The sequence below is a fragment of the Lynx canadensis genome, chromosome B4 (assembly GCF_007474595.2).
Source record: "Lynx canadensis isolate LIC74 chromosome B4, mLynCan4.pri.v2, whole genome shotgun sequence".
Classification (NCBI taxonomy): Eukaryota; Metazoa; Chordata; class Mammalia; order Carnivora; family Felidae; genus Lynx; species Lynx canadensis.
The window spans coordinates 49,694,076-49,718,797 of NC_044309.1; the positions used below are offsets into that span (position 1 = coordinate 49,694,076).

Below are 24,722 nucleotides of genomic sequence, written 5' to 3' on the forward strand. Positions count from 1 at the left end.
TGTGAGTTCTCTAGTAAAAGAATACTGAAAAGAGTGTGTATAATTCAGTCTTCAAGAGGAGAGAGGCTTTTCCACAAGCGATTTCTGAAAAGCAGGCACTTGTCAGGTTGAGTAGGTGTTTGCCAGGCAGAGAAGAAAACTTGGGACATTCCAGGCAGAAAATCAGCAGAGACAGAAACAAGAGGCAACCTAGAACACGCCCATTTAGGGAAGAGTGAAAAGTTATGTTGCTGGAGCATGGGGCATGTGGTAAGGTGGAAGAAGATGAATCTGAAAACGGAGATGAAAGCATTTATTATTTTGGATTTGGAAACTATGGAATTTTAACTTCTATCTTAAGGCAGTGGAGTGTCAACTCAGACTGAGTCAATCTTTATCTTGTTATTCCATGTAATAAAGAAGTATTAATAAAATAACCCAAAAAGAATAACAATGATTGATAAATACAACCTGGATATATAAATAAGGTAATCTAGAAGAAAATGATATGAAATACATAGGTTTGATATACATATTTGAGACAAAGATGGTGTTTGTTTTTGTTCTTCCCTCCCAGAATTCTCTGGCAATACTATCATTTATATAAACGGCGTTTCTCTCCCACAACACAGCCACCGATTCAAACAAAACATCTGCAATCAACACCGGCTGGATTCCCGCCACTAGGTGCATTTCTAATGTGCTTTTCATTTATCTTTTTATTATGTATTCCAGGGGGCTGCATATAGTAAGGGATGGCATATAAAACACAAGGCTAAATGTTCCCTCATGTATTGACTGGAGCAGGGATAGGGATGGCTTTTTTAAAAGCCAGAAAATAGCCTCCACATATCAAAGAATATATAGGCAATGGTTTTGAATTCAAGAAATAGAATTGCACGATAATAAAAAAAAAAGTTTTGAATTTTTTTTTTTCAAACAATGCCTTTTTTTTGCGAGAGAATGCTCGACTTGGTAGAATCAATGGGAAATGATGTCCATTCTTAACTTGAACTTTCTCTTTCATTTGATCCTTTAAAAGCATTCTAGGCAGTCAGTTGGGAAATTCATCTGTATCACCTTTGGTCTATTCTTCTAGGCCTTGGAAGCCAGGCTGTCACATCCCTGAGCACTACCAGATCTGTCCATAGTGGTAAACCTAAATTATTTGTGGGAGAAATTATTGTTGGGTAATCGCCATGTGTCTGCTCTCCTCTACCCCATTTACCCTCATGTGTTCTTACTGTTCTCACTTTGATAACCTGGATCCTATCCTTTGACCTTGAACTCAGTGTCTGCCTCTGGTCTCCTTCAGATTTGATTCCCTTTCTGCTTCTTTTATTTTCTAGCATTTTAAAAACTCTGTCTTTTGCTTTGATCTCCCTATTGCCCTAAGTTTTATTTTTCCCTAGCTCACTTCCAGTTTTACCAACCCTTCCTCCCAAGGTGGAATTCACATGCCTCCAAGTAGACACAAAAGTGAACATTGTACCAAAACGATGGCTATCAGTTAATTAGCGACTTTCATAAGAGTTGTTTGTGGGCTTTGTTTAACATATACCGCTGGCTGACAAAAGAGAGAGTTCAGAAAACATGTCTGGAAAAGATAGGGATAGTTAACAATTTGGGGGAGATACTAAGAATTCTAAAGAACCTTAAGGTGAATAGAAGACATACTACTATCGTGCTAGACCAAATTTTAACATGTGAGATATGGACATAGATGTTCACTTGTGACAAAGAAAGGAAAATTAGACTATGCAAACATCATGGGAATCCTCCAGCAATACGTAGGAAAATACTTCTGGCACATAGTGGAACCATACAAACTGGCCATGAATTAGTAAAGTTGCCTTTGCATTAGAAAAAAAGAAGCATGATATTGATTTCATATGTAAAGCAGCAATATAAGACATGGTGCTCCTTCATTAGCTATGGTTTTTAATACATTTCACACCAGGCAGACTATGGTGCCTATTTCCAAGTTCCTTAACCAAAAATACATGTGAAAGCATCAAAATGTTCAGAGGAAAGCCAACAAAATTATCCAAGTTTTAGAAAATACGACCTTTCAGGAAAGATCAAAAGATTGGGGGTTATTCTGGATGAGGAAAGACTTCAAGATGAGTAATCTAGGAGTATTTTAAGTTTTTTATTCAGAGAACAGTTGGTAAGCATTTTTATCTATCACCACTGAAGGCAGAATGGACAGTCCAAGGCTAAAAGTGAAACACAAAGGATTTAGGCTTGAAGGGAGAAATGTTGGTTGAAGAGGGCTGTTGACTACCGGAAAGAGTTATTTGGTCTCCTTATTAGGATAGAATCTATGTAATGAGCTATTTCCTTTTCTGGGGACACTTTATTGAAAGAGCTAAAAACAATTTTATCCATTTAGTTTTATACTCTAACTTTGAAGCAAGGCTATAAGTAATCTGTAACACTGATACATTACCATCTGTCATTGTACTTCATGGGGTTCACTGTGTGTGAAAGAACTAAGTGTATAAATGAAATCCAAAATTTCAGAATCATCAATTCCTTCTGGCTGTAGCCCCAACAGTCTTTTTGAGGGACAAGTGTAAGAAGTGGTTTTGAGAGAAGAAAAGACATTAAAAAATAGTCATTGGGATCATGTAGGATGTATAGAAACTGGAATCCCAGGTAGAATTCTGCCTTGGCACCAAAAAGGAAACTCTGAAATGACATGTTAAGTCAAATTAATATGGTAGATCAGGGTAAAACACAATCTGTCACTCTAATTTCTTTAATTCATTAACTGTTGTAGATCCCATCAACTTCAGATGGAATTTAATATTTTAAATGAGATTTTTACACTTGAGAAGGTAGGATTTGCTTCCTGATTTCAGTAGGTTGTCTAAGTAATATGACTTCAAGAGTTCAGGTACTACCTTTACCACCCAGGTGCATAAAACTTTATTTCTTCAGGTTTCTCATCATGAATTCTTTTTTGAAGTGTAAATGCTTGTATTTCTGAGTTCTATTCTAAGGCAATTCAAAAGCGTTGAGTCTAAAACTCATCTTTGTTCCCAACAAACTACCACCCCCCCTCCTGTACTATCTCTGAAGTGTCTTTGAAGTAAGTGTACCTTCTCCCCAGCTCTACACTATTGCTTTTTAAATCTGCATTCTTACCTGCATCAGCTGGTCCCCATCTTATAGTCCCAGCTGCCTCCACTTGAGCTTTCATAAAACCACCAGATTGAATGTCCTAAAATGTAAATCTGATCATGCCTTCCCCTGGCTCCTAATCTTCTGTGGCAGTGATATCCACACCTGATGAATCATGAACATTACTATGGAGTTTTTTAAATGCATAGATCATAGGGCATGAGAACATACCTACTGAGTTGGAAAATCTGATATACACACACATACATATGTACACACACAACTATATTTTTAAAGCTGTATAGATTTGGAGACCGCTATCCTACACTGGTCTATAGGGACAAGGCCCTTCACCATTAGATTTTAATCTGTAGCCCCTTGAAGTGCCAATTGCCGTTTCTTTAACCCACTAGAATTTCTCATACCTTGAAGTCTTTGTAGATGCCTGGAATAGCTTTCCCTCCTTTCCTTAATCCACTGGAAGCACCTCTACTTCTTAAGACTCGGCTGCTTTTTCTCAGACATTATGGCTCCTACTCTCAAAATTAGGCACTCCTTTCTCTGTTCCCACATTATCTTGTCCATTCTCTAATAATAACATCACACTGCTATGGAGTTGTTCTCCCTCCCTTCCCCAAAGGAGTGGGAGCTACTTGAGAACAAAGGATGTCTTGTAAATCCTGGAACCTTTGCATTTCTTTCCTTCTTCCTCTCCTCCACTTTCCTCTCCATGCTCCAGAACGTCACACAATGATTGCCACATGGAAAGTGTTGAATACATGTTCCTAGAAGCATGGGGAGGAAGGAAAAGGAACTGGAAAGACGTACTCTTGAGTTGATGCCTTGGAAAATAGTAGAGTATTAAGTTCACTGTTCTGTTGACAGAGGAATCTGTAGCACTTTGAATCTAGGCAGGGTTAAGCATAAGATTAGTTTGGAAGGTAGTTATAAAATGGATAATTTTTATTTGAGGAGCACAAGGTTAAAACCAGATTTTGGATCCATAGCAAAATAAAACAAAGTTAACAGATTTCACAAATTTGTGTATTCATACTTAAATATATACATATATGTTAACAGTGAAAACAAGATGAAGCACATGACAGTTTATATTTGAGATAATAAAAAAACAAAGCCTATTATCTACCATCACCATGTTTTCATAAAGGAAATGCTACTTGTATGCCCCCAGCAAAGTAAGAAAGGTAAATATTTCATTAAAGAACGATTTTTGAGTAAATATATTTGTATAAATTGTATGTAAATATTGTCTTTGTTTTTCCTACTTTTCTGAAAACAAGAGAGCAACTTCATAGATTAGGAATCATCTTCAGATAGGATTTTGGGACTGGCAGAAAGACTTTCAAATCTTCCTTTATATCCAAAGCAGGGATCTGACATTGTCTCTTCAAGGTGAAATACCTTGAGTGGCCTGACATTTGCACAATGGCTTTCTTTTGGATTTCTCTGTAGTTCCCACTAATTATTTGAAAATATCTTTGCTATTTCCTTTGCATCCTTCTGCCTATAGTATTTTATGACAGTCTAATAAGAACTCAGCCTTCCCCACTGGCCACATGTAAAAGTAGATACGTTGTAATATTCTAATAGGAATCCTAACTTTACTTCAAAAGTCAGGGTAGAGTTTGGGGGCTTCATAAGATCAGAAGTAAAATAAGACACAACATTAGAAACTACCTTCTTGCTTCTCTTGTCAGAGGATTATGGGTTGTTATGTGACAGGAAGGACCTGAATTGGAGAGAGAAGGAATAAAATCATGTTGGGTCTTATAAACTCAGGGCAAAATTTCGCTTCCCTGAATCAGGCTGAGACTGAAATCATAACATTTCCCAAGCTTCTAAAAACAAGTATATACCAGTTAGGGATTGTTTTTGACTGCATGTAATAGAAACCCAAGCACAGTGATGACAAGAAATAACCCAACTACAGTGACAAGGTGTCCAGAAGTAAGCGGGACAGTTGAAGTTCAAGTCTGCTCACATCTGTTCCCCATTGGTGGCTCCGCAAATTCAACACTGCCCAGAAACTTCTAAATTTGCAATTTCATCTTCTCAATTTTATCTATACTTTGGTCCACTTCTAGCTCCCATTTGAGTTCCAGGCAGAAAGAAAAGGGAAACAATAAGGGGGAAGGAGTAGTGTGACTATCAGGAAAGCCCAAAATTGCCCAGAAATCTTCCATTGACTAATTTTTGTATTCCATTGACCAGAACTGTGTCCAATAGCCATCCCTGGATGCAAGAGAAGCTGTGACATGCATGTTTTTGCTTCAGCACCTCACTGCCCCATATGCTGTTAGCAAGAATGGAGGGAGAATACAGATGCTGTGTGGAAAACTAGCAAGATCTGCCACACTAACCCACAGTATTGAGTTCCTTTTTTCCCTAAAACCCAAAGAATTTTTTTTAAGTTTATTCATTTTTGAGAGAGAAACAGAGCATGAGTGGGGCAGGGGCAGAGAGAGAGAGGGAGAGAGAGAGAGAGAGAGAGAGAGAGAGAGAGAGAGAGAGATCCTGAAGCAGACTCCAGGCTCTGAGCTGTCAACACAGAGTCTGATGCAGGGCTCAAATCCACGAACCGTGAGATCATGACGTGAGCTGAAGTCAGACACTTAACTGACTGAGACACCCAGGTGCCCCAAAGCCCAAAGCCCCCCAAAATTTTTGATGCAGGAATAAAACTCTGCACTTTCACACAAAATACAGTGTTCCTGATATTCAAAGATTCATCAGAGAGCATACACTCCTCCTTATTCTCTCTTTTGTAGGTCTGTTTGCTACATTAACTATAAAAATTTAGGGTAAAAATCCCCAAGTCTCAGAGTCACATTTGACTCTTCTCCATTGTTCCCTTCACATCTAGTCAGCTGTCATATTTAGTAAAATTTGCCTCTTTCCCTTGCTTTCCCCCCTTGTTTTACTCTCCAATCACTATACCGTGTAAGTGCTCATCTCTTTCCTTGGTTTTTACAAAGGCCTCTTGACTGAACCACCAGCATCCCCTCTTGTCCCTCCCTAGTCCACCCTGTACATTTCAGTTTGATTCCAACTTCTTGAACTCTGATATTTCTTTTTTTTTATTATTAAAAAAATTTTTTTTTCAACGTTTATTTATTTTTGGGACAGAGAGAGACAGAGCATGAACGGGGGAGGGGCAGAGAGAGAGGGAGACACAGAATCGGAAACAGGCTCCAGGCTCTGAGCCATCAGCCCAGAGCCCGACGCGGGGCTCGAACTCACGGACCGCGAGATCGTGACCTGGCTGAAGTCGGACGCTTAACCGACTGCGCCACCCAGGCGCCCCAGAACTCTGATATTTCTTATGCCATCTATTTTTTGAAGATCTTTGGTTGCTTTCTATTGCCTACTAGCTAGATGAGTCATCATGAAACTAATTGCTTAGTGAACTTAAATTAAGGGTGATCTCTGTAAAAACATCAACATTCCTTCCATCTTTCAATGGTTCTTTAAGACTGAATTTAAATGGGGCACCTGAGTGGCTCAGTCGATTAAACATCCAACTTCTGCTCGGGTCACAATCTCTCAGTTTGTGAGTTCAAGTACCACATTGGGCTCTGTGCTCCTGCAGCTTGGAGCCTGGAGCCTGCTTCCGATTCTGTTTCTCCCTCTCTCTCTGACCCTCCCCTTCTCATGCTCGGTGTGTGTGTCTCTGTCTCTCAAAAATAAATAAACATTAAAAATTTTTTTTTAGAAAACTGTATTTAAATGTCTATTGTGAGGTCTTTTCTAATGTGCCCTGATGGACTAAATTTCTTAAATGGAAACAAAAATTAAGAGGTTAATTATGACTAAGAAAACTGTTTGCTGGTAAACAATAATCATGTTTACCTAAAAGTAATAAAGGTCTGCATAAACCCAATGATAGCAATGTGGCACAAATATGGTCTTGTCAAATATCTAACGAAGAGTGAGGTAAACCCTCCCAGATATGGGTTGTTAAGTCATGGTCTCAGCTCTTGACTTACTCTTCTGTTTCTTTATTCTCTTCTTTTCAATGTCCAGCTAATGTACTATACTGATATTCTTTCTCTAAGTGATTTCTGTTACTGTTGCTTTTACGGTTATTTGGCCTCTGTAATTTTCAGGTTGAGTACCCTTTTCTGGAACAGTTCACCTTGTGCTCACCTTGTGCTGCACTCTGCATTTCTCTCAAGTCCTTTATTTTTGGCTTTCTTGTTTTCTAAGGTAATGTCTTTCAAAACAAAGTTTCTTGATTGACACCTGTGGTAAAAACCACACACACACACACACACACACACACACACACGAAATATAACCTCTTACTGAATTCACCCACAATGCATTTGAATCTACAAAATCCATGAGTTTATGACTGAATTCAAAAAGGGAAAAGTTATACAGTAAATTATACAGTATAGTTATAATATTAAAAAACTAAATATAATGCTATATTTGGCCTGTTTCTTCTACTGAATGTATACACATTTACACAATGTCAATTTGTTTTGTTTCTATCTTCTAAGTGGAGAAGAATTAAGTGTAGAGAATTGTAAATAAAGCCATACCAAAAATGCAAAATACTAATCAACACAGGTGGTAATGCATTATAATCAGTTCAAAAGACTGTCCAATAATTTACACAAGACAGAGGATTAGTCAAATGTCCTTATAGGAAATTTGACTACATAGATTCAATTCCTTATTTCTTGGTAGATAAAAATCTCTATATGATCCTATAACTTATAATGAGATGTAAAATGACATACACACAAGTTTCCAATAATGCTAACCCACATCCATTGGGGAGAAGCATTGAGTTATAGGAAATTATCACCTATTTGAAAGACTGGGACTTAAAAAAGGTTCCATTGATGTAAAACAAGAAAAGCATGATTATGAAATTATTGGCCAATTTGGCCGACTTGATAAGCCTTGGCTCAAGTTTGAATCATTTCCGGCAGAGCTGCTCATTTTCATGCCCCATCCAACATTCATGTAGTCAACACCACATCACCTGTAACCTCAATGAGTTGAGACAATATCCTCTATTTTTTGAAAGGAATTACTTACTATTAAGGTAGTCTCAGGAAGATATGAAACAAAATCTAGAAATATTAATTCAAATCAGTAATTTTGTTACAGCTTTAAGCCTTTTTATTTTTTTAATTTTTTAACATTTATTTTTGAGAGAGAGCGAGAACGTGCGTGCACACTTGCACTAGCGGAGGAGGGGCAGAGAGAGAGGGAGAGACTGAATCTGAAGCAGGCTCAAGACTCTGAGCTCCGAGCTGTCAGCACAGAGCCTGATGTGGGGATCAAACTGAAGAACAGTGAGATCATGACCTGAGCCAAAGTTGGATGCTTAACCAACTGAGTTACCCAGGTGCCCCAGCTTTAAGCCTTTTTAAAAAAATGTTTTAACTCATTGTGAGAATTTCTGTGTGGTTTTAAAATACTTCAAGCTCATTAGATGGGATTTTATTGAAATGTTTAGAAAAATTAAGTTTCTAATCAATGTTTAAATGGTTGGATCTGATTTATTACATTTACAAGTTTTGGTTTATTAGCTGTTTAAATGGTGTACAAATGTTTAGAGAAATTGCATTTGTTAGGGTTGTATGTTTAATAAATTGGGCATTAAACAAAGAATAAATAGCAGTGAACAGTATATTTCACACACCAAAATTTCACGGGCAGAAAAAATCTAGGCATGCCTAGTATGATGCTACACACATAGTAGGTGCTCAAAGACTTTTTTTATGAAGTGACCTGGCTCTTTCCAGGCAACATTTTCTCCCATATTTTATTTTTCTATCATATTTTCTTTTCATGTACCAATTACTGCCTCAGATGTTGTTTATGTGTCTTCCAGTCCTCGCTACTATTCACAGTAAATTAAGCATACTCTAAGAAGAATACAGAAATTCTAGGTCAAGATTAAATTTCAGACAACCTAGCACCTCCATCAAACTTGGGCTGTGAAAACCTTGATGTTCTTAGCAATATTTTATCACGTCATGTTGTAATTAGTCTATGCTACCATGCACCTAAAAATTCCTGGGGCTTCCACTGTGCCTTCTAGATTGAGGAAAATCACATTGTTTATGCAGCTCATTTGGCCATGTTCCTCCATGACTATCCCCACACTAAGCCCTTCAGTTTAAGTACTAATATACCTAAAATACAGAAACACTCTCGTGGGGTGAAAGTTCCCTTTAAGGTGACTTAATCCAGAATGATTTAGGTTCACAAGGACCCCCAAATCTGGAAGTGATGCTGTAGTGATAGTGGCAAGCAGCTGAGGCAGTAAAGGAAGAACATCTTGGAAATTTTTCTGTGGTAATATGAGTTTGTAAACAATTGCATTTTGGTCTGGTCTATGTTAAGGATGATGGCTTTGCCCACTATTGCTTTAGCCTGGCTTGCCATTGTAATTCTGAGATTAAAGAGTCCCTTAGGTATTTGGCAGCTGACCTAGAGCCAGGGTCCTGTATAGCTTGTGTATTTTAGACCAGTGAGCACATAGCTTGACACATAATACTATTCTTATCAACTTATAAAATATCAAAGACAAATAACATACTGATTTTATTATATTGACTTCTGAGACTGGTCTAGCTTCAAATCCCCATATTTATCCTGATGTCGAAAATTGAGGTTTTCTACTTTGAGTTACTCTCAAGTCTATGCTATCTCCTTTTCCTGATCGTCCTACGCCAGGGATCTCCTATTTTAACTATCATAGCTTTGTGACTCAGATAAATTCTTTCATTGTGTGGTAGAAAGAAAGAGCTCTAAACCAGATGCATCTAGGAAAATATCACTCTTATTCCCACTTTTCATTTTTAATGATGAGACTAAGTCTGAAATATTTGTAATTTTCAACCAAGCACAGGTAACTTTCCAGTTCTTGGCTAGAAAATAATATTAATGGTGATATGACGATGATGATGATGATGGTGGTGGTGATAATGACAACCCTGCAAAAGATGTATAGTGAGTGGTTAAGCCCAAGAGCCAGAAAACCTATTTAAATCTACTTACAAGCTATACAACCTTGGGCAAGTTAAGCAAACTCTCCTGTTGTTTTTTTTTTTTAATTTTTTTTAACGTTTATTTATTTTTTGAGACAGAGAGAGACAGAGCATGAACAGGGGAGGGGCAGAGAAAGAGGGAGACACAGAATCTGAAGCAGGCTCCAGGCTCTGAGCTGTCAGCACAGAGCCCGACGCGGGGCTCGAACTCACGGACCGTGAGATCATGACCTGAGCCGAAGTCGGACGCTTAACCGACCAAGCCACCCAGGCGCCCCAAACTCTCCTGTTTTTATTTAAAATCTGTAAAATTGAGGTCCATGGTATCTATGTTACAAGGGTGTTGTGGAAATTACTTGGCGCAGAAAACTGCCTGATACATGGTAAGTGTGCCGTGAATGTTAGCTATTATTAAAAGCTATTGAAGATGAGTCATATAATGTTACATATGGACTGTTTTAGGTGATTTTAAGTCTTCTGCAGAAGTAGGGTTAAAACAAGATTTGGATAATCTATTTTCTGAATGTTTCTTGTTCTCATTTATCTTTGTACTGTGTCCATCAAATTTGGTGCAATTAATGTCAAGCACCTTGCCCATAAAGCCAAAATATTCTGTAATCAGCTCTCCTATACCAATTTCATGAGTGTTCAGCTCCTCAGCCCAGAATACCAATTGTGTGAAAAATGCAATGAATTCCAATTCACTTTTGATTGCAGTGATCTGAACCAAACACGAAACCTAGTTGATCCAAGATGATTTGGGCTTTACAGTTTTGTGCATTACGTGGTCTGCACGCTCAAAACAGGAGGATCTTTGAATTTAACATATCTTTCTTTTCAGAAAACAGAATTCTTTTAATTAAAAACGTTTTTAAAAATTTCAGTATGTGTAATTGTTAACACCTGCTATGTGTTACCAACAGATGTTTCTTACTTACCTAAGGGAACTGTTATAATTATTCTATAAGCTTATTGGAATGGCATTTACCAAGATAGTTGGGAAACTTTAGTTGGTGACTTTGTATGTAATATTTGGTATCTCTTATAATCTCTTCCCCTATTGCTGTCAATCTCTACACACCCTCCTGAACCCCCCCCCCCCCCAAAAAAAAACTAAAATGTCCGTTTAGGGTACCACAACTTTTACAAAACTGGTCATGCATATTTCAGTCTTTGTAAAAAGTTACTGAAATTAAGTGTATTTTAAAGCATTTAAAATTTTACTTTTACATGTCTTAGCATCTCAACATGTAAGTCTTTTAAACGTAAAGGTACAACCTTTAGATAGATAATACCCGTCTAATGGCTTGGCCTCAACGGAAGCTATAGTACAAGTGAGAGCTGCCTTTATTTTTCCCATCATTTATAAGGTCTTAGAAGCAGTACACTTTCTGAATTCTTCATTTATGATACTAATCACACAATTACCTACAGGCATGTGTTAAATATGACACTGGTTTCAGCCAAACAATGGGCCAATTGCAAACAATGAATAAAGAGAGGCAACTCCATTTATAACTGCTGTTTCAACAGAGCTCCATTGTAATCATAGTGATCTGAGGGTGACTCATTAATTAATTGATGTTCTTTTTTATTATGTGCTATTGAGTTAATGAGTAATTTGTGTGAGATAATTCTCTGAACACATTGATTACTTGAGATATTTTCTGGGGCCTTCATACCAATGACATGCTGAATAGGTAGACGGTATTCGCTTTTGTGTGTTCATTATCAGGAGGTTTGAGATGAGTATAAACCAGTGCAAAGATACCCTGAAGTTTTCTGATGTATGAAGGGTCCTAAGTCAGCCCAATAGGAGGCTGAATGCTCAGGTCAAGGCCTGTCATAGAGTAGATACTCAATAAATGTCAATCGAAATAATGGCTATATTAACGTTTTGCTCTCTGTTACCTTAACTTGCATTACAATCACATTTAAGAAATATCTATAATGGTGTTTTTAAGAAAAAAGTAGTAATCAAAAGGCTTTTGCTAAAATTGTATTCTGCGCTAATGGCCTATTACAACGAACATGCAGATTGTTTTTGCAACTTACTGACGTGAATGTTAAACATGTTTGGCCTGTATCATTTCTATGAAATTGTTTAAGTGACTACTCTGAGAGCGGCTTGCCTAAAGTGATAGTTAAAAGGAAACCACTTGTGCATGGTATGTTTTACTACAGATATAATTTTCAGTACCCTGTTTCATTTAAGGCACAACATCTCTTCCTTGAAGATGTAGGATTTAGTTGAGTTTTTCTTTAGTTTTGTTTTGTTTTAATTCATTATACACAAAATAGGAAATTTGAAATTTAGTCTGACAACAGCAACACCATGGCTTTCAGGAAGATCACTTGAAGTTTGCATAAATGTACCAAATTACACCCAGCAATTGCTACCTTCATTTTTAAGTTTTATTTTCCCCACAAAAGTAAATAGCAATAAACTACCTAGCTCAGAGATCCTAAATACAACATTTGGAGAAAGCATCTGAGGTACTTTGTCTACGCTTTAGGTTATGATTTACCTTTTGAAAGTAAATGTGCTTACACACTTTATTCTTTTTTCATGGACTCCACGTCTGCTTTCTAGATAGTATCTTGGCTTTTGCCAATTAAGCGCAATCAAATAGTATAAGACCCCTTTTATTAAAAACATAAATCCAAATATTAAAAAAAAGTGAATGAAAGAATCCAGCAGATATTTATTAAGCAAGATGAAAGTGAAATTACAAACACAGGTCAGCTTTTAAACTCAGCCAGCACTCTGGTGGAGTGGAGGTGCCTGGTCCTTCATCGCAGGCAGCCGCTGGGAGACGCAGGTTAGGAAGGGAGCTTGCTTGAGAAATCAAAGCTCCTTTGGAGGTGTCCTACTGGAGGCGCCGGATGATGAGCTAAGTGACATCAAGGCCACACAACACAAAGAGGTGAGTTGACAACAATTCAGGGACTTTGCGTAGTCAAGACAATTAGCTTAGTACTTCAGGTCAAAAATGCTACTATTTATGGGCAATTAGCTATAAAATGACCCATTTCTGTCTGGTTTCACAATTTCGTGGAGATTAAAGATAATCTAAAGAGATTAAGGCCTTAATCTTTAATCCAGGTGAATAATTTTGTTTGTAGTAAAAAGCATAAGAATTAATTCCCGAAAGATTTAGGAAAAGAAAAGGCAATAAAAACTTGTTTGGTCTTTGGGTGGCAAGGATAACTGAACAGCTTCCTGAAGCTGAGAGAAGTTTGTTCCCAATTTACAAGTATTTTAACATATTGATAAACATATGCAAAACCATTTAAATCTAAAAAAGATCATTTGAAAAAGATACTGGCAATTAAAATTTTACATCCACATGAATTTCAGACACCTCTTAATGGGGACTAGCAGGGCTGCTTAAGAAAACCACTTTTCACATATCCCTCTGCCCCTCCCCCCCCCATTTGTTTGATTTTGATTGTGGTTTTGGCTATGCAAGTCTTATCATGAAACAAATGTAAGGCTCTAAGGCTAAAATAATAGTTATTCTGTGGGCCCCAAATAGCTATTTCTGCAATTCTTCTTTTTTTCAGTATATCTCACATCTGGGGGACATGTGACTTGAACACTCTTAACCATGAAGTATTTGTAAAAATACATATCATTCACTTTTCACAGAACCATTTTCTTAAAAATGAGAGGCAATAACCAGATTCACATGCAGGTTCATAATAAAGCTTTGTTTTTTTTTTTTTTTTTTTTTAAACAACTAAAATCCACACCAGCATTATTTTCAGTTTAATATTTTGGCCCCAAACCAAGAATCCAGGTATCACATTTAATTTTCATCGGCAATGCATATATTGGCAGGACAAAATATGTATGCAAATAACACTGGGAAATATTGTTTCCTATACAAGTGATTAAGAAAAAAGTAGAGAAAAAAGAAAATCCATAGCACTAAATTTGCTCTAATAAAAATATGCTTCACTGTGCCTGTGTGGAATTCTGTTTGCTGAAAAGTTGTTCTATTCCAGGGAGCAGAAGCAAAGTAGCAAAGTGTCAGCAACCCAGGAGAAGGGATCATAGTCTTATTTTTATTCCCTTAATTGTAATTTAAATCATCAGTCTCCATAATTTGTTTCTAGAAAGCTTTCTTCTTTATCAGCTATCATGTTGGTAAGGGAATAATTTTTCACCTTTGAAAAATGGAATGGCAGATTTCAGCCTTAAGTGTGATATATTCTGAGCCGGTAACTACTTAAAGAAAAGCATGAGTAAGACACGTCAAACTTTTAAAGTCTTCATGTTTGAACATTAAAATAAGTGTCAGGTAAATGCAGAAAAATATATAATCACCAGTCCTCAGCTTTTTAACAATCCCTTTGTTTCTCTTCTTCTAGAAAATTCTGTGAGCGCTATGTTGCTCTGATCAAAAGCAACCTTCTCAAATATCATCATAACTTCGATGTGCATTCTCATGGTTTCAGTAGGTTTGCACTCAAATTCTTTCAGTGCCAGAAATTTATCAAGCCATAAAGTTATTAAACCCTTAGCTCTTACGGAGAAATCTGGGCAAAATTTGTACAAGAAATTTATCATTTTAAAATTATCTCACAATAGTGGTGTAACACTTTTTTTAAAGTAACCCTTTGGAAAAATTTTATATGATACCCAAAGGCACTAGTTTACATAAGGGGTAAATGGCTGAAAAAAAATAAATAAAACAAAGCCATTGGCCATTGTGTAGATAAAGAGCACAGCAAAAAAAAAAAAAAAAAAAAAAAGTATATTAAAAGGATAACTGCTAAGCTTTAAAGTTATTCTAAAAATGGCACTTTTCACGTTGGTATAAAATGAAAGTGCTTTAAGATGAAATTTTTATGCATTTTTTAAAGCTGATCTTTAACCCCCTGAAAATAGGGGGTTATAATGAGAACACTGATAGACTCTAAATCATAGTGGCAATAATATTGGATGTTGCTAAAATGCTTTGTGGGTGTCTTCATTTTTTTTTAGTATTTTAATGTTGATAGACTTGCTTTATCTATATGTGTATCATTAGTGAGAGATTTGCTCTTCAATTCTTTACTAGAAAGTTACAGCTCATTTAAAATAGCTGGTAGATACAGAAAGCATAAATATACAGTAAGTTTAAACACTGATTGTACTAAATGCAACAATACAAAGAAGCAAACAGAACACAAATGGTAACACAATAAAACTGTATTACATTTGTGCTTCAAATATTACAATACATTATATACAATAGTCGAAAATAAACATCTCATGCCAAGTGACACAAAAACGAATAGCAAGCAAAAAAATCCAGCAATATGTACATTACTTTTTTCTTTAATAATAAACATTCAACTCTGAACTGGGGCAATTTCACTACATACAGATGCAGTCCGCCTTTTATTCCATATAACCATCCTGCTTTCCTATATCTACGCTATTCAGTAGGTTCCTGTGTCAATTCTTATATACACGTGGAGCAAAAAAGATAAAAGAATGTAGTGCTTTGTATTCTTAATGGGGTGATGTTGATAGATCAGCGAACCTGGGGGGCATAACCTTCTTTCATTAAACCTTCCTCGTAGTCCGTCTGGCAAAGGATCATGTTATTCTTTAGGAAAAATTTGTCTCCAACACAAAATCTGAAAATATTTTAAAAAATAAAATGCGTTAAGATAATTTCAGATCCATAGATTTGAAGATTTCTTTCCCCAATAATAATTTCACACAGTAATTCCCTGAATTTGAAAGCTTGGTTTAGAAAATTGCCTTTATTGTCGAAACTAAACCATGTCAGTCATTTAGTGAAACATTACATACAAAATTTGAAATCCTACATTTATATATAAAAAGCAAAGGAAAAATGAGGAAAATACCTTGGGCGGCAGAGGTGATTTTTATTTCCACTTTGGAAAGAAAAAAAAAAAAATTGATCTATATTTACAGTCATTAAAATAAAAAAAGAATGATAATATTTCACTGGAGTGATTATGGAAGATTTCATCACTGGCCATTTATTCACTTTATTAAAAAAAGGTAAAAGGCATTAAAATGTATCAAACAATTAGAAAGCAGCCCATTTTAAAGCTTCCCATTTAAAGCTTCCCTCTACTCTCTGTTATTAAAATGTGATTAAATTCTAGTAATTTGGAAGTGATTGTTCTGAAGTAAAAGTTGTTTTAGCATCAGACTCTGATGCTGGGCCATATTCTTTTGTTTGTGGCAAGTTCACCAACTATGAAATATTAAATGTCATTGCTTAGAGCACTTCCAATTAAACCAAAGGGAGTAACCTGAATGAACTTCTTAATATTGATGTGATAAATAAACTAGTTTCCAGTAGCTAATTATGTATTTTATTCTATAAAGCATTGTTTAATGTGCAAGATTGTAATGTTTTTAATAAGTGCTGTTTTTGTATAATTTCCCAGTGGTGACACTTTGGACACAATTAAGGTCAGAAATAAATGCTTGTGCTGTTTCCAGTACATTTAACAATAAAGTAACTCTGGGGAGATCTGTATATATTTTTAATTGTAACAATTTAACCTTCAAACAGCAGTGTCTAGTAGAGTTGACCCAGTAAAACTACTTGTAATTATACAAGTTGACCCCACTGACCTTTGATAGTGGTCTCTCTTTATCAGATAGTCAATTTCGAATGATGTTCAAGCAGAAATCTTAGTGGATAGATTAAATTGTGTAGTGAAAGCAACCCTTTAATGTTTTGTGAAGTTGAAGGTTTAAATGAGGAGCAGTTGGACTGATTTACATTTGCAAAGATTGGAATGCTAGACAAACAGTGAACCTATTTATTTTCCAACTGGGTAGCTTTGGAAATTTATCCTTATTCTAGCTAAGTAGATAGAGGGGAAAATAGTGTAATAAAAAAAGTAGATTGAAAAGAATTAGCTTTCCTCTTAAAGGAAGATTGGTCTGTTTATTTGTGGAATTTACTTTTTTTTTTTCCCCCAGGATTACTGCCTGCTGATGATGTTGATTGAAAGTACAGACTAAGCACTGATCTTGAAATCCTGGAGTTTGTGGCCAAGGCTATTGGATACAATGAACATTCGAGTTTGAACCTTAAGTATATCTTCTTTTTTATCAGTTGCAAACTATAACCTTTAAATATTGTGCTTAAAAAGTGCTGTTTGAAGAAACGAGTTTTTGTAGACTCGTAATGATTATCCTAATCATTAAGATATGTTGAATAAAAGGACATATTTCGTTTGTTGGACAGAATTAGCCAAATTAGATACTTATCTTTTATGTGAGATTACATTAAATAGCATGTATTTAATCGGATATATCCGATTACTGTTCAAAACTTTCAATATATATTACTGTTGAAATTAATTTGAACTAATAAACTAATAATAAAAGAGCACATAAAAATAAATAAATTCAACAAATGCTCTTGGTTCTAGCTGATATTACTGAATTCTTTTTTTTCTCTAAAAACCAACTGAATTGGAAATACTCTTTCAACTCCATATTGTCTAAAATTCTGCTTTAATTTTCTAACAAGTCCCCCAATTCTATTCACCATCAAAAAAAAAAAAAAAAACATGTTTTTTAAAATTAAGTTCTATGTCTAACTTGGGGCTTGAACTCACAACCCAGAGATCAAGAGTCACATGCTCTACCGACTGAGTCAGCTGGGCACCCCAAATAAAAACTTTTTTTTTGTCATCTAAAGATATGTCATTCTTACCTTCAGAAGTATTGAAATTTAATAATTTTTGTTTATAGATTAATAAATTCAGGGTAATTATAATAAGAAAAGCATTGAACCAAGAGCCTGGGGATCTAGTCCTGAGCCCTGATGCTATCACCTACCCAGTGCAACTTATAGGGTACATTTCATATTTTCTTGGAGTCAGTTCTGTGTAGGTAATATAAAACAGCTACATCACTGGATTGTAGGGATGTTAAATTAAGAAGTATATGAGAGGCAAAGTGGCATATTGTAATGAATAGGGTTCAAATCCCAACCTTCCGCTTATGATATTGAAGATGAAACGTCATTTTTTCTTATATTTAAAAATTTTTTTTAATGTTTATTTTTGAGAGAGACAGAGAGAGAGAGAGAGAGAGACCAAGTGAGAGCAGGGAAGGGGCAGAAAGAGACAGAGGGAGACACGGAGTCCGAAGCAGGCTCCAGGCACCAAGCTGTCAGCACAGAGCCTGATGTAGGGCTCGAATCCACGGACCGCGAGATTATGACCTGAGCTGAAGCCGGATGCTCAACTGACTAAGCCACCCAGGTGCCCCTTTCCTATCTTTAATATAATGTATCTTTTATAAGTTTGTGTTAAATAGTACAAATGAAGTATGTAAAGCTTCACCTCGATGTTTGGAGTGTAGATTATTATAGCCACCTCCTATATATATATATATATATATAGTGCTATAGCCACCTCCTATATATATATATATATATATATATATATATATAAAGTGCTTACCATGTGCTAGTGCTAAGCATGTATATACATGATTACATTTATTTATGTTCATCTGAGAAAGTAAATATTATTATTGCCTTTTTCAGATGAAAAACCTAAGGCTTCCTCCAAGAATTAAAAAAAATCTGCTCAAGGCTCGATAGCTATAATGTGTACAATAGAGGAAGGAAAGGGGTTCTGATCTCTTTGGGCTCAAGACATGGAGGCAATAAAGCATTAGCCCAGAAAGTTAATACAGGTTTTTTTGTATTGTTAATATTCCTTTGTATAACTTTAAAAAATGTCTGCCTACCATTCAGTGAGATATTGGTAACATAAATGGGATTTATCTAAAGTATTCCTATCTAAAATATTTTGTTACTAATGTTGTCAACTGGACAAAGTACATCTTGTGTGCATTTCAATTTATACTTAAAGGTCAAGACAAAACAGAACATGGGTAAGAAATGTCACACTTCCCCATATAACTTAAAACATTTTGAAAGCTATGGTTAAAGCAGATTATAACTGCTTTGCAATTAGGTTTGGTATACTCCTTTAAAATGCTCCACATATAAACATGAAGAAATTGCAGAAACAGCAATGCAGATGTTAGATGCTTAACAAAATAATCTATAGCTGTGATTTTGTAAGAAAAGCTAATTTCTACTGTTATGAGCTCCTTATGAGATTTAGCACTGGCAGAAAAAAATATTATAGAAGCAGTGATGGCCAGAGGATACTGTAAGTATATTAATAGGTCAGGCTAAAATTCCTGAAAATAAGCTGATAATCTTCCTTGTAATCTAATCCTAATTGCTTATGGTATAGTCAGCTCAATTAATTTTGCCTTCATTAAAAAAAAAAAGTATGTTAAGGAATAAAAAGATGCCCAATCATATTACTGTGCCATTTAATCTTGATGTTTTGGAGTTAATAATAACAGATTTAATTTCCAGATATTTTGGAGTGACTCTAATTGAACTCATATGGTCTTAGAGATTTGAGGAGTACAGAAAATAAATATAACTAATAAAACACCTTTATAAAATATGGGGCTTAGAGTAGTTTTAAGCAGGTTATCAAAAGCCTCTGCAAAGAAGCCTCCATTTGTAACATCCTTTTAACATCCTTTCTAAGAATGAAAATGTTAACTTAGTCATCATATTTTAACCCTGAGGTTAGTGGCTGTCAATTATAATTAGTTCCCATCTCCACAATACTTTTAAAAGAGTGGGGGGGGGGGCATTATTTCAAATGTCTCTATTTTCTATTTGGCATCCTCAGTTACTAAAGATGGAGATTTTAATCCTGTACTTTGTTTTCAGTAAGAGATGCTGATTATATACCGATCATCTCACCACTATACACTGTGCACCCATTTACTGTCTTTTCCCAATGACTCTCCAGTTGTTATCATATACTTCATTCCCGATCATCTTTTCTGCACCAACTTACACTACTCACATCCTAAATCCTGCTATAAATTATTCAAAGCCTACCTTACTTTAACTTCACTCTATCTATTCCCATTTATATCTGCTTAGTCAGAAAATAAAATACCCCTCTTGGAACAGTCCAGGACCTGCATATCAGCTCTGGGTCTGGAGACTAAAACCAGACTGGCTGGGTTCAGATTTTGAGGCTACCACTTTCTATCTGTGTTTTCTTGGGCAAGTTACTTAAATTTTCCATACTTCAGTTACCTCATCTGTAAAATGAGGCTAGTAACAGTACCTAATTATATTGAATATTGAATGAGCACAGGTGAAACGGAACAGTGTCTGGTGTATGATCACCACTATATAAGAATTCCGCTCTCAAGGGCGTCTGGGTGGCTCAGTTGGTTAAGTGTCCAACTCTTGATCTTTGCTCAGGTCATGATCTCATGGTTCATGGGTTCAAGCCCTGCATCAGACTCTGAGCTGACAGCACAGAGCCTGCTTGGGATTCTGTCTCCCTCTCTTTTTACCTCTCCCCCCGATCGTTCTCTTTCTCTCAAAAATAAAAAGAAAAACTTTAAAAAAATTAAAAAAAAAAAGAATTCTACTATCATTATTATTTGCCAATGATTATCTTTTCACCTTTGCTTAAGCCGTTCTTTAGCCAGGACTATTTCTCCCTTTTTACCATCTATTTAAATTCTAAAAATTCTTCAGTTTCCCTTCCCTCCATCAATATTCCCTGGCCATGTCAACTCATTCTGATCCTTCCCAGAGCACTTATTTATTGGCATATCATTTACTTTGGCATTTCAAATTTTCTTATGAATGCGTAACAAGTTTTCCAAACTGGCCTGCAGTGCTGAGGTCAGTGGCCATGAGCTGTATTTCTTTTGAATCCCTTGAAATACCACCATAAATTGTGCTACCACTTGAGGTGGGTGGTCAGTAAATACTGGTTAAGACAGATTTATTCCAGAACCGAATGGCTTTAGATAACAAAGGTATTTTAGATCGAGCATTTAAGTTTGTATTCATTTTGACTTTCATTCATTGACTTCCTCCCTTTACAAGTTCATCTCCTTCTGGTCTGCACGCCATTCCCTACTTCTCCATATCCCTACCAAACTCCCTCTGTAATCTCTGAGCACACTGAGTACTTTTCATTTCCTGCACACATTAAATGCTTTCACACTCCCATGCCTTGCATGATGCTCCATCTGTCTGGGAAACCCTTTTCTCACCGCTCCTTGGCTTCCTCCTCTTCCCCAACCCCCACCAGACACGATTCCTACATTCCACCCAGTCCAAGGGAGGTTTTTTTTTTGAAACCCAGCACATCAACCCTTTGATGCTTCTCTAAGACTTCAAGAAGGACAGACCTCTCTTCCCTCGGTATAGATCTGTTTAGCATCGATTACACTCTTCTGTGACTCTTTGATGTCCTGTCTCTGCCATAGCTCCGAATATCCCTAAGACAGAAACTAGATTTTATTCACCTCTCTTTCCAGAGCCTAGCACAGTGCTTTTGTTCTTTAGTGTTACACAGTTCTACATATCTGAGGCCATTTCATTAACATGTTTTTTTTCTTTTCTTATAAAACCATCGCTTAGTTTTATAGAATTGTCTAAGGAGGAAGGGCTTTATCACCTTTAAGAAATTAACTTATTACACCAAATTTTCCAATTCTGAATGAGAGTCAAGTTATCATATAAGATGCTCAAAATAGCATTCCTCTGCTTCCCTTAAAATAGAAAAAAAATTAGACTTTTAATTCAGGATTCACATCTTTAACCATACCTCTCTAAAAAGGGCAAAGATGGGTATGCTCAAGAAACAACCAATCCTGAAAAGTTATTTTTACTACTGTTTTGAAAACATTCAGCAATGCTTTAGATCTTAATGATATTTTGATTTAAAAGTTAAGCTAAAATGACTGCTAAATAAAATTCATAAGCATTTCTAATACCACAATTTCAGATGTCAATAAAGTTTGCTTAAGGGAAAGTGCCTATAAATTACCTATTTGCTTTGTGTTTCACTTGAAAAGGTGCAAGGCTATAATAATGATTTGGCTCCTGAAAGTATAGGCTTGTGTGGCATATGGCTTTATTGGAGAGGATTCCCCCAGCAAATGTCAAAGTAAAAAGAAAATCTCCTATATTGAAAACCTTCTGTATTCAGAGTAACAAAATTTGCCTGCTTTGCTTGACTGATGAAGATTAGCTGACTTCTTGCATTAAAGAAGTTTGTCTTGTAGGGGCTGAAGTGACAAGACAATAACTAAGTGCTAATTGTGCATAACCAGCACTAAAGATATGCAGTCCCATTATGGCATGTAATAAATGAAGCGAACACAGAAATATATTAGGTACTTTAATAATGATACTAGAATAGTATTTTGCAGCAATAAGAATGTGAACAGTTTTAGAGTCAAAATTTAGGAGTGTTTGTCTTACTTGACTGAGTTCTACTGAGGAGATAGACTTAATTGTGAATGCAACTTTTTATTTCAATGGTGAAATAAAATTGATATATGATTTGTAAATAGCATTAACAACCTACAATTACTTTGCATCATAATAGAATTTAGGCAGGGTTTAGCACTTGAATGATGTTTTAATTTTCTGTGTAGAACATGGATAAAATAGGGTGGCCTGCCCTAATAGAAAAATGGACAAAGGGCATAAACAGGCAGTTCCCTAAAAGAAGAACTATCCAAGGGCCACTAGTAATCAAATAAATACTAATTAAAAATTATAATGGGACACCATCTCTCATCACTCACGGTGACAAGGATTTCTTTTTAAATAATAATTCCCAATGTTAGAGTGAATGTAAGGGAATACATAGCTTTTACATTTCTGGTATAAGAATAATTGGTACAACTTTTCTAGAGAGCATTTTAACAATATATCACATAAGCCTTTAAACAGTTATATAGTTTGTCCAATTAATTATGCTCCTGTGAATTTATCCTAACACAGACTTGAATATTGTCTGATTATAAAATCCATATTATGTTGATAATATTGATGATATAAAAATGTGAAGATTGGGGCGCCTGGGTGGCGCAGTCGGTTAAGCGTCCGACTTCAGCCAGGTCACGATCTCGCGGTCCGTGAGTTCGAGCCCCGCGTCAGGCTCTGTGGGCTGATGGCTCAGAGCCTGGAGCCTGTTTCCGATTCTGTGTCTCCCTCTCTCTCTGCCCCTCCCCCGTTCATGCTCTGTCTCTCTCTGTCCCAAAAATAAATAAACGTTGAAAAAAAAAAATTAAAAAAAAATTGTGAAGAAATAGCTTACACGTCTGATGATAGAAGACTGATTTATATATATGAAGCTCTATACATAAAACTGGACACAAGAAAGCTTAAAATATCTTAAAAGAATTTCTAAGGGCAAGTAAACGAGCATACTATATTAAATTTAAAAAGTCCAAATATCAAACATTAGGATTCTTCCCTGTTCTTCCCCTTTAAGCAGCTCAACTGTGGATATATTATAAAATATATGCTGCATATCATTTGTCATTTGTCATACATGCATAAGAAAACATGTGGCTAGCAACATCTAAATATTAAAATACCTTCTTTTAGAATAGTGAGACATGGGACAATATGATTCTTTATCTCCTTCTATTTTCCAAAATTTCTACTATGAATATGGAACCTTTTGTAAGTAGAAAAGCAGTAAATGTTATTATTGCATAAAGGTAACTGTATTGTTACTGGATGTGTTAGTGCATCAATAGCAGAAGTAAACAGAAGTATTCTAAATTTACTACTAGTGCACCTTTAAGATATATACACATATAGGTACACATGCGTGTAAATGTATCTGTATCAATGTGTGGATATTTGTGCTCATGTACCTATATCCTTACGCACATATTTGCCAATTTTTTTCTGGCTAAATGTCACCATAGACTGAATTAACCTGCTTTAGTTCCAAAAACTTGCTGGGAAGACTCAAGGTGTTGTAAGGTGACCTCTTGAATTCAAGATAAATTCAAGAATAATTTCCTGGATAAATTATATATTGCAAGGTATATTGGGTACCTCTCTGAACATCTGCATCTAGCAGGAGGTATCACTGAGATATATCTCTTGGGTAAAAACCAAGTTAACGGAATATTATTTGGTAAAAGTAAATTATAAATATCAAGGTACAAGAGCTACTTTTTTTAGAACCATTTGTGTTCCTGCTATTTAATATAAGTTATTTCATTGAATTTTCAAAATGTGCAAGATAGATATGAGTGCCTCTGTTTTCAGGGTGTGGAAACCAATCTCAGAGGTTAAGTAACATACTCAAGATGACAAAGCTGATATAGGATGGGGCTAGAATTTGAATCCTGTTTGCACTGTAAACATTGGGTTCTTTCTGGGATATACAGGGCCTCATTCATAGGAAGATGTTGCAGTGAAAACAGTAAAGCGGGGCAAATGACTGTAACTGAGAACTTGATGCAACTAATGTGTCCTGATTATATACTATATCCAGGTGTTTTCACACTCACATTGAATTTATTTTCATTAAAATCTATTAAGTGTGCTAATTTTTTAAATGTGTTTTAATGATATGTGCAGTTGCATATTCTAATATCCTCTGCATTTCTCTTAAAAAAGGTATCAATAGTATATAGTTCCCACTGGAAATAAAAGTTATAGCTTTCAATAAGGACAAATGGGA

The 24,722-nt window shown here is 35.8% G+C and overlaps 1 protein-coding gene across 6 annotated transcripts in view; it reads right to left on the reverse strand.

Annotated features, from left to right (window-relative positions):
* Positions 1-12,546: 12,546 nt before the first annotated feature.
* LMO3 (LIM domain only 3) overlaps positions 12,547-24,722 on the reverse strand; it is a 58,020-nt gene continuing 45,844 nt past the window's right edge. For 5 of the 6 annotated variants that reach the window (XM_030321970.1, XM_030321968.1, XM_030321967.1 and 2 more), the window contains 2 exons: positions 15,683-15,779; positions 12,547-13,039 (listed from right to left, as the gene is read on the reverse strand). In XM_030321970.1, coding sequence (XP_030177830.1) covers positions 13,016-13,039; positions 15,683-15,779 — 121 coding nt within the window. In that variant the 3' untranslated portion in view covers positions 12,547-13,015. Of the gene's footprint in view, positions 15,780-24,722 lie in introns of all 6 variants that reach the window. The other variant, XM_032593915.1, reaches the window with a different exon arrangement.